Source organism: Microtus ochrogaster, unplaced genomic scaffold (assembly GCF_000317375.1).
Source record: "Microtus ochrogaster isolate Prairie Vole_2 unplaced genomic scaffold, MicOch1.0 UNK5, whole genome shotgun sequence".
NCBI classification, from domain to species: domain Eukaryota; kingdom Metazoa; phylum Chordata; class Mammalia; order Rodentia; family Cricetidae; genus Microtus; species Microtus ochrogaster.
In genome coordinates this window covers 17204139-17218065 of record NW_004949103.1, presented here as the reverse complement: position 1 = coordinate 17218065, position 13927 = coordinate 17204139, and the positions used below count along the sequence as shown (strand labels likewise).

At 46.8% G+C, this 13927-nt stretch overlaps 1 protein-coding gene across 2 annotated transcripts in view; it reads left to right on the top strand.

The window, feature by feature from the left end:
- Positions 1–980: 980 nt before the first annotated feature.
- Positions 981–13927, top strand: part of Ccdc149 (coiled-coil domain containing 149) — a 92545-nt gene continuing 79598 nt past the window's right edge. Inside the window, exon 1 of one of the 2 annotated variants that reach the window (XM_013353335.2) lies at positions 981–1325. In XM_013353335.2, coding sequence (XP_013208789.1) covers positions 1278–1325 — 48 coding nt within the window. In that variant the 5' untranslated portion in view covers positions 981–1277. The remainder of the gene's footprint in view (positions 1326–13927) is intronic. The other variant, XM_005366038.3, reaches the window with a different exon arrangement.

The window sequence follows — 13927 nt, the reverse complement described above, 5'->3', positions numbered from 1 at the left end:
AAAATAATAAAAATAAAAAAATGTTATTTATTTTTTTGAGAATTTCATACACTATATTAAGATTATATCTTTCCTCTTCCCCAAGTTCCTCAGATTCCTCTATACAGGGCCCCTCCCAAACTTCATGTTCTTTCTCTTAAAAAACAAAAAAACAAAACAAGCAAAAGCATTTTTAAAAAAAATCATGGAGTTCTGTTTGCCTTGGTCAACTGCTCCTGAACATGGGGCCTGCCCTGGAGTGTGGCTGAAGAGTCACTCTGTTTAAGAAAACCGCTTTTCCCTTTCCCAGCAGCTATCAGTTGCAAACAGCTTCCTGGTTTTTTGGGGGGAGGGGGGGGAAACGACGACGAGGACGATGACAATGACTCTGTGCCACTTTTCTTCCCAGTGCTTGCTTATCTGTCTTAAGCTTGTGTGGGTTTTGGGAGTTCATACCTACATCAGCCCTGCTGTGCTTGCAAAATGCTGTTTACTTGAAGTCGTCCACCCTCTCTGACTCTTAAAATCTTCCTGCCTCCTCTTCAACATAGAACCCTGAACTGCGCAATCTTGAACACCTCTCTCAACTCCTGCCAAGTCTCACCATTGAACTTTCTGGCCCTATTCAAAACTTAGTTTTGTTTTCCAATTTTGCTTTGCGTCCTAAATATGACATCTGATACCTTTTAATTTTTTTTTTAAAAAGAGTAAATATTGGTCGCTTTAAAAAAGTTATATGTGTATAGTATGGAGGGGTTCATTTATGTGTTCAACAAAAACATGTAGAGAGCCTACAACGTGCAGAAATTGTTGCAAACCTTCCCCGGAAAAGGAAGGCCCTTGCTTGAAGGAGCTTCGATTCCAATGGTGGAGGCCTGACCTGGCTGCATATGGCTGGATGGAGGAGTTTGGCTTCTCACGGTTGGGGTGACACCCAATTGTTCCCCAGCCTCCTTCCCTTTATGGCAGGCCTGGGAATGATGGGGTCTGGGATTGTGTGAGGGTTCACAGGCCGGCCCCCTTCCCTAGGAGACCGGGCTGGTGACCTGGGGACCCTAGGCGCCGCAGCGGACGCTGGCCCCGGACTGTAGCAGGGCAGTGGTTGGGGCCCGGCTCCTCCTCCCCTTCCTCCGCGGAGGCTGACGTGGAGGCAGCCGCGCGGGCGGCGGCGGCGGCGCGGAGGCTCGGTGGTGCCCAGCCCTCTCCCGGCTGCGCTGGTTGGGGTGGCGGCGGCAGCAGGAGCCGGAGGAGGAGAAGGGAGGCGTCTGTGTAGCCGGCCCGCGCACGCAGGAGGGGACATGGACGGCGACCGGACCGAGAGCGACTGGCAGGGGCTGGTGAGCGAGGTGAGGCCGGGGCTCCGGGCCGGCCTCCGGAGCGGCTGCAGCGGCTCTGTAACCCCCGAGAAGCCGGGTACCAGGTGGCCCCGCAGGACCTGCAGGTGCGCGGTCCATCCCGCACTTTCGGGCCTGCGGGGGCGCCGCCGTCTCCCGCGCCATCTGGTGCCAGGCTCTGGGGAGGGGCCTTTAACCCACCAGGGTTTGGCCTAGGATTGGAGAGAATAAGCAGCCCTGGGATCCGGGAGGGGAAAGACAAGCCCCACCTGCCAGCCTAGTCACCACTGTTTTGGAGGCAAGTGATTGGATGATTCTCGGTGCTGGAAAAGTGACGCCTGGGGGACAATCCGGGCCCTTGGGTAACAACTGGGCCAGGTGGCATGACTTGGAACAGTGGTTTGGGGGGATGAGTTTGGCGTCCTTGCAACGGCTGGTTCATGCGTTCACTTCTCCGTTCTCCTCAGCTCCTGTTTCCTGCGCCCACTGTGTGGGAAATGGTTCAGTCATTTCTCAAAGGAATAAGACAGGTGCAGAAGTGATTTGACCTGTGGAAATAGACAACACCACATCCTCCCCAGCGAGCGTGCCAGAAACATTGCCAGGAGTGAGCTTTCACACTCTTGGTCTGTCTCCTCTTTAATCCACCCAGAGTTTGGTGTCCCCCCCCCCTCCGGGCCAGGCTGCTGGCTTCTCTAGGTGAGAGGGATAGTAATGTCTCTATTTGCCAAGCAAGCCACCACTCACCACCACCACCTGTGTGGATGGGTCCTCCAGTTATCTAACCACTTAATGCCCACTTAATGCCCAGTGTGTGTAGAGCTCCACCGTCTAGGGTCTCAGCCCTAGTTTTAATTGGCTTAGCCTTGGTCTATACTGAAACCTCCCATAGGATATGTTATATCCCAGTCCATCTCTGTCTCCTCCGTCCGTTAGGCTTTATGTCAAGGGATAGACCCACTGGGAATCTTGTCTCTGGGCGCATCGAGAATCACCCATAGAGTAAAGGAGGCTGGAAGGGGTTCCCCATGGAAATCCAGTGCTGAGCTCTGACTCAGAAGGCACAATATTCCCTGTTCCCTGTTCTGGTAGATGTTTGCTGAGAGTTCTTTTTAGAGGTCAAGCACTGTAGCCAGCCATGGGATGCACATCCATGACCCTAGCACTTGGTAGAAGTAGAGGCAGCAGGATCAGGAGTTCAAGGCCATCCTCTGCGACCTAGTGAGTTCAACACTCTACACAAGATTCTATCTCCCCCCTCCTCAATAAATAAACAACAAACAAGAAGTTAGATGCACTATTCTGTGCTTAGAATTCAGTGGCCCTCCATCCAGAAGACTCCTCAGAATCTCCTTCCTGCCTTCAAAGAGCACATGAGGTTTATTGGTGTAGTTTGGGAAGAAAGTCACTCAATAAACAAAGGAAGTAATCAAGAGCTAAATCGTGCCAGGCGTCCCTTGAGGGTGCCTCCCACTGGCAGGTGCATTGACCACGTTGAATGGCCATGGTTTCCTAGCTGGACTGTGTTTTTCAATTGGCTCTCCAATGCCCGCATTTTGAGCTCCATATACAAAAGGTGGTTGATAAACACTTGTTGAATAAGCCCACAGATCACATGAGCTAGGTATTTTAAAAGTTGCCCCATCCATCCCAAACGAGCTTCATCTTGTTAATATTATAATATATAAGAACCACGCAATCGAGATACAAAAAAATTGTGAAAACTTTTCATGTTTTAGGTAAGTTCATAATTTTGTGGCTCCATTCATAGCTATCGTGGGCCATATGCTGTAGCATAGTGGAATTTGCTTTGCACAGATGTGTGTTACAGACCTAAAGTGTGAGCATGAGCAGAACTTGCCTTCTGCCTCAGGAGTAACAAATGTCTCTTGACTTTGCCCTTCATGTCGGTCATTGCACAGGAAGCCATATTTTTCTTAGCTATCTGAGCCTCATTCTACATCAACATATGTAGGAATCACTTCATAAGCAGTATGGAAATCAGGGCTGAGGCCAGCCAAGGAACATGTGCTAAGTCTTACAGCTTGTAACTAGAGGGAAAGTGATTTGAACCCTGATACGTCCTGCCCTCTGGGTCCTTGCTTGGCGTTATGAAGCAGTGCTGTATATAATCTGTCTACATCTCTCATCAAACGGTATGTCTCCCAAGACAGGGGCCATACCTAGTCCATCTTTGATTCTGCGATAAATGTATCAGCTTTCTCAAACAAGGCCTACAGATCAGAGCCCCTTTGGATGCCCATGAAAGTGCAAATTTCTGGTCTCCAATCTACTTCAGTGGATGGACGTGTAGTGCCCGAATGCCATAGATATATCTGAGTTTTAGCTCCCTGTAGCTGTTCTTATGTTTGGAACTTGGAATTAGGGTCTTTGGAGTCAGTCTTTCTTTGTATTGCCATCTCCTAAATAATAACAAGGAGATTTCTTGTTAATTATGAATGCTTGGCCTAAGCCTAGGCTTATTCCCAAGTAGCTCTTGTAACTTAAATTAACCCATTTATATTAATCTGCGTTCTGCCAAATGGCTCATTACCTCTTCTCCATGCTGTATATCTGACTCCTTCCACGTCTTGCTGGCAAAATTCTGCATGCCTTAGATTTTTCCAGTGTTTCCCTCTCTCCCCGGAAATCCTGCCTATTCTCTCCTGTCTAGCTATCAGCCATTCAGCTCTTTATTAAACCAATCAGAGAATGCCTTAGGCAGAAATACATCTTCACAAAAAGATTATCCCACAACAGGTCTTTGTAGATCTGAAGTTGAGATCTTTGCAATGAGGTCATCTTACATTTAGGATGAGCACTTAATCTTATAATTAGTGTCTATATTTTAGAAAGGAGTGAGAGAGGGGCTTGCAAGACACAGAGACATGGAGGCACGGCTATAGGAAGACAGACACAGAGAAAAAGCATATGACAACTGCCAGAGGATAGAGGGGGTGCAGCCACAAGCCAAGGAGTGCCCACTGCACACTGATTCTGGACATCTGGCCTTCCTGACTGGGAGAGTAGGTTTTTGTTTTTGTTTTTTACATCTCATTTGGTGTCAGTTTGTTATGCTGGACACAGGAGACAAATCCACCTGCTGCTTCTAAGTGCTGAGAGATGTGTGTTGAGAGATATGGCCCCAGGACTGCCTCTTTTGAAATCTTAGCTGCCCAGGAAACTATCTGTCCACTTAAATAAGTGCCAGCAGGGTTCCCTGTGCATGGAGTGGGCCTGGTACCTAGTCAAGTAGAATTCAAGGAAATATGGCTGGTGGCATTACCAAGAGATTTAGGGATCAGGGCCAAATGAACTTTATAAGGGAACACCATCTCTTTCTGCAGCAGTCCTAATGTCTGTCCTTCTGGGGTCCCTACACCATTTCCTTTTGTGCCTTTAGCCCTGGGCTGTTGTTTCTACCCAAGTCTCTATGGTGCTATTTATCCTAAAGACTTGAGAGCCAAATGCTGGAGTGAAAACCTGCTAGCTCAAAGAGGCAGGGAAAGCACCCAGCTGCTTCCTCCTTTGCTGCTGTCCCAGAAAGAGGGCTTTCTCCTATACTGTCTGAAACTTCTCCAACTAGATGTACCTCCCTTCTACTTCCTGTGTGTCTCTCTATCCATCCTCATGATTTCCTCCCACTTTCTATGGTTTTTCTTATCAGCTGGTTGCTTGCTCTGCTCTTGACCCATGGTTGATTTTATTGAATCCTGTTTACCACATTCAAGCAGAAAGCTCGTGAATTAAAGGTGCTAGGACTCAGCCACACCATACCTCCAGTAAAGACACAATCTCAGGGTTCACAGTGTGATCAAATATTTCAAAACACAGGACTGTCTTCCAATTGTTTTCTTCCACTGGTTTGGACATGGTTTTCATTTAAAATGCGATTACAGAAATCAGGCTGATTTTTCCATTCTTAGTGTAACCATTGGTGGCAGCCTTCTCTCAAGACCTGACTTCAACACTCTCTGTGTGTGAAAGAGGCATGACTGGTGCTCAGAGCTGGACGTTCAGTGCTTAGGGAGGTGCAGATATTGTGTCTCTCATTGCCACACATGGGTAGCTTTCCACCTTAGAGAAACCACAAATGCAGCCGCACACACAGTGTGTGACTTGTATTCATTTTTTCCTGTATCTGTGACTAATTACTTGCCAAAGGTAACTTAGTGGAGGATGGTTTATTCTGGGCTCATACTTTCAGAGGGCTCAGTCCATCGTGCTAGGGAAGATATGGTCAAACAGAGCAGTGCACAGACTGGTGGTAAAGAAACAGAGAGCTAGCCGGGTGGTGGTGGTGCACGCCTTTAATCCCAGCACTTGGGAGGCAGAGGTGGGCAGATCTCTGTGAGTTCGAGACCAGCCTGGTCTACAGGAGCTAGTTCCAGGACAGGCTCCAAAATGACAGAGAAACCCTGTCTCGAAAAACCAAAAAAAAAAAAAAAAAGAAACAGAGAGCTAAGAGAATTCAGGCCCCTTGCTTTGTCCTTCACTTCCCCCTCTATCAGCCCAGCCCCTTGGTGTGGGATGCTCTGCCCAGATTCAGGGTGGGTCTTCTTTCATCTATTACTCTTCCCTGGAAATACCCAAACAGATCTGCCCACAGCAGAGCTTCCGTCTACCTTCTCAGTGACTCTAAACACAGCCCAGCTGACAATCATGTCTCAGCCTTATCACCTCTTGAAATTTAGTTGGTTAATTTGGGTGTGTGGTATACAGTGGCTGTGAGGCAGACAAAAGACAGTGGGCTTGCTATCTCAGCTCCAAGCCACTAGAGTTCAGGCCTGTGGCTGAAGACCCAACTCTTAGTTTTAGTGTTGACAGACTCTGAAGATATTAAGATACTTAGGGACAAGCCTACTCCAGTTTTGGTGAACACAAAACTTGGATCTACAGAACTTCTAAAAAAAATAGATGTATCTGTTAAAATCCTAGATATCTATTCTCTAAATGTGGTGTTTTTAAATAAGATAGACATCAATGTGTCTTTCATATTATAGGACTGCAGTACAACTGGGCCTTACTTGGCTCTGTGAATTAGTTTGAAACCCAGGCTCCTTCCATCTTGTTGCTCTACCATGATTTAAAGCTTGGTCATCAGCTGGGCAGTTGAACAAAGATGCTGCTACCTTCATATCCAAGCCCACAGGAAGGGAAAGAGGGAGAGGGCAGGGGGAGTTCAGACCATGGGACTTTTCTTTACTGAGGGATGGATGGAGAGCTTTTTGCATTACTTCTGGTCATAAACCATTGGTTTGAGCATTTTTACATGGCAACTACTAACTGAACGAATAGAAAGAAAATATAATCTTTATCTAGATAGACCCAACTTGTATTTGGGAAAAATTGACCAAAAGGTAGCGAGTGTCTACAGACATGGAAAGAAAAATCATCAAAGAAAGAGGTAGATAAATTGAATTTTATCAAAATTAAAAATTATTTGCCTCCGAAAAACTTGCTTGATAAATGCAAAACAAGCCATAGGTAATGCAAAACAAGCCATAGGTAATGCAAAACAAGCCATAGGTTGGGAGCAGGTATGCACAGAATATATGCATATATATATATATCATATCTAGAATATAAAAGCAAATCTTATAACTAAATAAGAAAATAAACTATCTAATTTCCCAAATGGGCAAAGTTAAGTACATGCTGCTCTGAAGATGAGATAGGATGGCAAGTAAGCACCTGCACAGATGTTCAGCATCATCAGTCACCAGGGAAATGGAAATTGGAACCACAGGGAGAAACCACAACACTCCGATTAGAATGGAAAAACAGCAAACAACTAATGAAGAACTGACAGGGTGCAGAGCCACCGGAGTCTCCATTGCTGGAGGAGCAGACTGTGGTTGTCACTTCTGAAAAAGTGTGTGCGTGTGTGTGTCTGTACGTCTGTGTGTGTATGTCTGTGTGTTTCTTTGTGTGTGTCTGTGTATGTGTGCTTTTGCTCTGTGTGTTTCTCTCTCTCTCTCTGTGTGTCTGTGCATGTTTCTGTGTATGTGTGTGTCTGTATGTCTGTGTGTGTTTCTGTTTGTGTGTGTCTGTGTGTCTATATATCTGTGTGTTTCTTTGTGTGTGTCTGTGTGGTTTTCTCTCTCTGAGTGTCTATGTGTGTTTCTGTGTGTCTGTATGTGTTTCTCTCTCTCTGTATGTCTGTGCATGATTCTGTGCATGTGTTTCTGTGTATGTGTGTGTGTGTCTATATGGCTGTGTGTGTTTCTGTGTGTGTGTGTGTGTGTCTGTGTGGTTTCTCTCTCTCTGTGTCTATATGTGTTTCTCTCTCTCTCTGTATGTTTGTGCATGTTTCTTTGTGTGTGTATTCCTGTGTGTGTGTGTGTGTGTGTGTGTGTGTGTGTGTGTGTGTCTGTGTGCACAGGGGCCGGTGGAGGATACCCAGTGTTCTGCTCTATCATTATCTGCCACATTCCCATGAGACAGAGTCTCTTACTGACCCTAGAACTAGATTGGCAGCCAGCAAGCTGCAGAGATCTTATTGACTCCTCCCCACATTTGCTGGGGTTAGTGTTGGGGTTACAGCATGTGCCATGCCAACAGCTGCCTCTTTATTTGGGTATTGAGGATTTGAACTCAGGTCCTCATGCTTATACAGCAAATGCTCTTATCAACTGAGCCTTTTCTCCAGCCTGTCATATGTCTTCTAAACACACATTTACTAAGGTTTAGTTGACATGTGTAAAACACCACACTTCTTTAGGGTGTGCAGTTGATGGTTGGGACATTAATATATACCTTGTGATGTTTATTACTAAGACCAAAGAATAAAGAATTCTTTGAAAAGTTAGAAGTAGGGGAATAGAAAAGCCTTGTGGTTTATTAGGGCCTTGAAGTGGTATAAAAGAGGAACCTGGGGGAACTTTCTGGTTTGATGAACATATCCTGTGTTTTGTTTATGAGAATAAGTTTATTAAAGTATATAGAACTCCAAACTTTGCAGAGGTGGTTTCACCTATGTAAATTACATGTAAATACTATAATAAATGTAGCCTTATTCTTTGTAATTCTTCAACCCAACAGGTTTGTATCTAAATTAGCACATTCTCTCTCCAGCCCTCACTCCCTCTCTCCCAACACTCATCAGGCTAGGCTCAGCATTCCTTCGAAGACACGAAAGACCAAGTTCTCCTTTACACTCTGATTCCATCCTACCCTTGATGTAGGCTATACTCTCTTATCTTTGGGAGATCTTGGTGGAAGGAGCAACTGGGGAGTCATTTATACCTGGACATCACGAGGGCAAGGCGTTTGAAATGGAAAAGGCCATTACTTTATTACCTGGGTTTTGCTGGGCTTCTCCTTTACTGGGACAGAAAGACAGAATGTCTGGCCTCTTAAAAAAGAGACACACACACACAAGGAAAAATGGCAGTGGCTACAGGAAATGGAGGTGAGATGGGAAGACAGGCCTGCCCTGTTATTATTTTGAAGCAGTCACTCCCATTAAATGATATTTTTATTGACTAAAAGAACTATGCACAATAGTACATGAGCTGGGCAGAGGAGCAGACGTTGAGGAAGTGGAATGCGAACAGGCTCTCTTCTCTTTAGAGGGCAAAGACTATCAGGAGCAGAGATAGGTATGAGCCTGAGCTGGTATTTGTGCTGTTAGGAAGCAGTCCAAGGAGGAACTACTGGGTTGGGGGAATAGCACGCATTACAGTTAGATGGCCAGGGTAGATCAGGTGAAAAGTGGATTCAGAGGCCAGACAGCAGGGTGTGCTCTGATGTAGCCAGAACAGAGAGGCACCAAACGCTTGTTCAGCTGAAGTCCACGTTGATGAAAGCACTCGGGGTCAGTTTGTTTCCATTGAACTCGCTTGTCACGGAGCTTCGATCACCCGCAGGGCATGGTGCCAGGCAGTGGGAATGGAATCCAGACAAGACAGGTGAGGGCGAGCTACTGCTGATCTGATCCTTTCTGTCAACATCAACGCTCTCGGTTGCCTTGCGTGTTCTGGAGAAAGGTCTCCGAGAGCCAGACTTCTGGTTTTGAGTAAGTGAGTTTATTAAGGGTAGAGGAAGTAAAAAAAAAGAACAAATAGCAATTAGCAGATAGGAAGAAGACGGTAGATTGCAGATAGACAGTAAAATATTAGGTTGGGAGTTTACGACGTTTAGCAGACTTGACTGGAGTAGCACAATTGAAAGAACAAACGAAGGAGATACCATCAAATCTGGAGCTTACAGATATCCAGTAGAAAATCAGTGGGGTAGTCTCACGGAGGTACAACCAGTTGGAGCTCTCCTCCTGAGTCCTGGCCCAAGCATAGTGTCCCCTCAGCTGGGCCTCCAAGTGAAAGAACACATAGCAGCAGGTGGGGATGACATCATTAAACATCTATCAGGGTGGGCTGGGGAAGCTGGGGCAGTCAGGTGATGGCCGGTCCTCTCCATCCTCCCCATGGCTGAGCAGCAGGCTGTTTTGTTTTATGGGATAAACAGCAGTAACCACAGTTGGAAGTACTTTACTTCCTAGATATTCTCAAATGACAATTGACATAAATATACTGGGTCTAAAGTGTGTGTGTGTGTGTGTGTGTGTGTGTGTGTGCTCCCTTTCTGGACTCAGCTTCTCAGTGAATTTCAACAGCACACAGCAGCTGACCCCATAGAATGGACATTACATCAATGGATCCTAATTATTCTGTCATTGTCCATCTCTCTACTGGACCCAAAAGCATTGAACTTGTTGAGAATAAGTAACTCTAAGTTTTTAACTTGTAACCTTGGCACTTAGAACTGGACTTGTCCATTGTAGGGAAGCATGGTCCTAGGTAAAGACTGTAAGATAGGGTCAGTGTTTTGAAGGAATGAAGAGATATAGAAATGCAGAATGAGTGGACATTGAACACACTGACGATGGGAAACATTTCTAAGGAAGACCCATGCAGGATCCACAGCAAGCTGGACAGAGTAGATGGGGGGATGGCTCTTGATGGGTACCTTGAGTATCCCATTGCTGGGGATGGCAGGAGGTGGGGGCTACGAAGCTTGGTAAGGAGGGGGTGCGTGTTCTATTTTGAACTCTGCATTGTTCAGCTTGCTGGGAGAACTTGAACTCTTGGGAGGAGAGCAGAGCGCTCACTGGGAATGCTTCTGATGAGCAGCTATCTTTGTAGTGGCAGGCTAATTTCAGAGTAAGTTTATTAAAATTAGCATGTGGGGAGAGGGGATTGAGCACGCTGCTATTTTTAACTAATAGGATTCATGTTCTCTCCTATGCAGAGAAATTCACATATGTACTTCTAAATTTGACAATTTATACTCTTCTTATGTTGAAAAAAATCAACTGAGTTTCACATTGAATCAAATACACTGGCTGAAGACGCGAAGAGGATTGTGGCTAGTCTCTCAATGAAAGTGACCAGGATAAATGATGTTTCTTACACACAGTCTCTTTTCCCATCAATTACTCCAAACTGGGACTGCTGCCTGACCTTTCTCTGGCAAGGCTTGAACAATTGTCTGTTTGCCCACATGGGGCACTGTTGATAGGCCAAAGAAAAGATTCCATTCTAGTTGGTGATACAACGAGCTTCCTGGGAGTCGCTTATAGGAGCATGGGTGACCCAGAAGCAGCTGCTTCACCCTAAAGCCTGCCCCACAATGATGACAATTCATAGAAACCCATATCCATGGAGCTCTCTGTCCACCTTGCAGGCAGCTCCATTGAAGAGTGTCCTCTCCCCTGGCGATTGCTCACTGCTCATATAATACTTGAGTCTCCTGATTTTCCCAACTCTTGAGCCTTGCTGACTTTCTGAGCTTCCCCCAGCCTTGGGACTTTTCCTTGGTACCCTGCTTCCCTCCAGGAAGGAATGATTCAGTTTGAAAGAAAGCGCTACACAGTGCCAGCTTTGGCTCCCTCATGGCAAGAACTTGGCTTAGGGAAGGGTCTGCTCCTATCCTGGGGGCCGCAGACAAACGGTACCACAGGCTGGGACTAAATGATTCCCAGGGAACACAAACGCTATGATTTGTGTAGGAAGTATTCCTCACCCAAGGCTCAAACAGCAAAAGTTTAATTCCCTAGCAGGTGGTCATCACTGCAAGGAGGCTGGGTCATGAAGGCTGTGACCTCCTTGGAGAACAAATCTGTGGGTGGATTCATACTTCACTGGTGTTACTGAGAAGCGATGAGAACTGGAGGAGGAGGGCTCTCTTGGAGGATGTCAGCCACCTGAGGGATGTATTGGAAGGATGTCTGGCCCCAGAGTCTTTCTTTTCCTCCTCTGCTGCCGGGCTGCTGTGAGGAGAGCAGTTGCACTCTTCTGGACCGCTCTTGCATGATGCTTCCGCCTTGACACAGGCCTGAAAGCATGGGCCCAGCCAACCTTGCCTTGAAATCAAGAACCCTTCTTCCTTTTAAGTTGTTTACATCAAGCATTTTGTTGGAGGAAGTATGCCTCTGGAGGGTGGGCTTTGAGGTTTCAAAAGTCCAAGTCAAACCCAGAGTCTCTCTCTGCCTATTGACCAGGATGTAGCTACTACTCCAGCACCTGCATGCTGCCATGTTCCCTGTCGTGATGATAATGGACTAAACCTCTGAAACTGTTAGCAAACTCCTATTAAATGCCTTCTTTTATAAGAGCTGTCGTGGTCATGGTATCTCTTCACAGCAATAGAACACGGAGTGAGATGACTCCCCAAATCATGGTCATTGAGCCTGAAGCTAGTGCTTCTTACTCGGGTATCTTTCTCGAAAACCCTTTTCCATCAGTACTTGCCTGCAGCCTGAGAGAGAACGGAACTTCTCTGTATATGTGAATGAGCTTTTGCAAGGTTAGTGAGCTCTTCAGTGATGGGACATGACTGCTTACGGAAAGCCGGGAGACGGTTTTAGAATGCTGAAGCTTTTGCTGTGGTGACTGCTAGGGAGCACGAGCTGAGGCAAGACCCTGACAGGATTGATCCATTTTGAACCATTAGCTTCACATCCTTATTTATGGAAAATGAAACGTGGCTTCCCCTGCCCACCTACCCATGGTTTCATTAGTGGCTGCCACACAGGTAGGGCTCAGCAATGTGAGGATGCACCCCAGTAGATCCTGGTAGGAAGGGATGGTGCAAAGGAATGGGGGTCCATCCACACAGTGTTTCTGGGACAGGCTGGGTCACAGGTAAAGGTCACCCTTCGGTACACTACTGGGCATGCTCTGGTACAAAGTCTTTTCCCTGGCACAGCTGGTCTCTGGTGTCCACTGGTGACTGAACATGAAGTCATTATATGCATTGTGCTTCAGGGCAAATTAGCTGGGAAAGAGGAAGGTTCTGGATGCAGGTGACTTCTGGGGCAGGAACGGTGGGCAGAATTTCAGCATGTGGGGTGGTTTTTTTTTTTTTTCTGTTGCTGTATAAAATACCCTGACAGAGAAAAAAGGAAGGAAGGAAGGAAGGAAGGAAGGAAGGAAGGAAGGAAGGGAGGGAGGAAGGAAGGACGGGTCTCTTTCGGCTCACAGCTCCGGTATATAGTTCATCACAAGGGTGTGTTGAAGCAGCTCTTCACAATGCACCTACAGTCAGGAAAACAGAGATGAATCCTCCTCATCAACTAGCTTCCCCTTGTGCAGTCTAGGAATGGTGCTGTCCTCCTTTTGGGTGGGTCTCCATACTTAACTTAACAGTCTAGATCATCCCTCTAAGGCACACCAGGAGGCTAACCTACACTAAATAATCCTTCGGGTGCATCATCTAGGCGACTCTAGATCCTGGCAGGTGTTAGCCATCTCGTGGAGATGCAGAGGTGCTCCAGACAGAGGGAAGGGAGATGGGAAAAGTGCAGAGCTGGCAGAACGCAGGCTCTGCTGGCAAGACCACAGCTCATGCGGCTTCAGGTGGGGACACTCAGATTTCGAGTGCCCCAGCAGCAGCAGAGAAGCTAGAGGATGTCTGAAAGTTTGTTTTCGAGCCCCACTCCCGTGCAGAGCGCTTATATTCGTCAGGCTGCAGGAAAGCCCTTCCCCAGGGCATCGGAGATGCCTCTGCAAATGGAGGTGATGTGTCAGCTGCAGCTGTCAACACGATGCCATTGCAAATTCATGCTGATGGGGCACAGATTGACGTGCCTGCTTGCTCTGCCATCTGTAAATCCACGACGAAGGCAATATTGGAGGTGCTTGGGTGGGGTGGAGGACTCCCTTTCTCTAGCCTGTTCCAATTTGCTTTATAATTGGTTCCAGCCTGATGCGATGCGGGGTCAGCCGGTAACCTTCTTTCCCTCCACAGCCTTTCTAGACCTTGCAGTGTGCTCGCTGGCTACTCTGTCCGTTCCAGGCAACTTCTTGTCTATGACCTCTTTTTGAGAACCTCTTAACTTCCAGCTTTGCACCCCCTTCATTGTCTTGAGCATCATCTCCTCTCAAGTCCACATTGTTCTGCTCCTCTCCACTCCGGCCCCCGTCTGATCTTGAGAACATCGGCCAACCACTCTAATTTCTGGCTTTGCTGAGTAAAGTCGAGTTTAGTGTTTAGGAGAAAGACATGACACTTGCTCACAGGGAACTAACAGTAACCTCCTTCCAGGATTGTATTAGAAACGTCATCAACCTTCCTGCACCCCCAGCCTTCCTGCACCCCCAGCCTTCCTG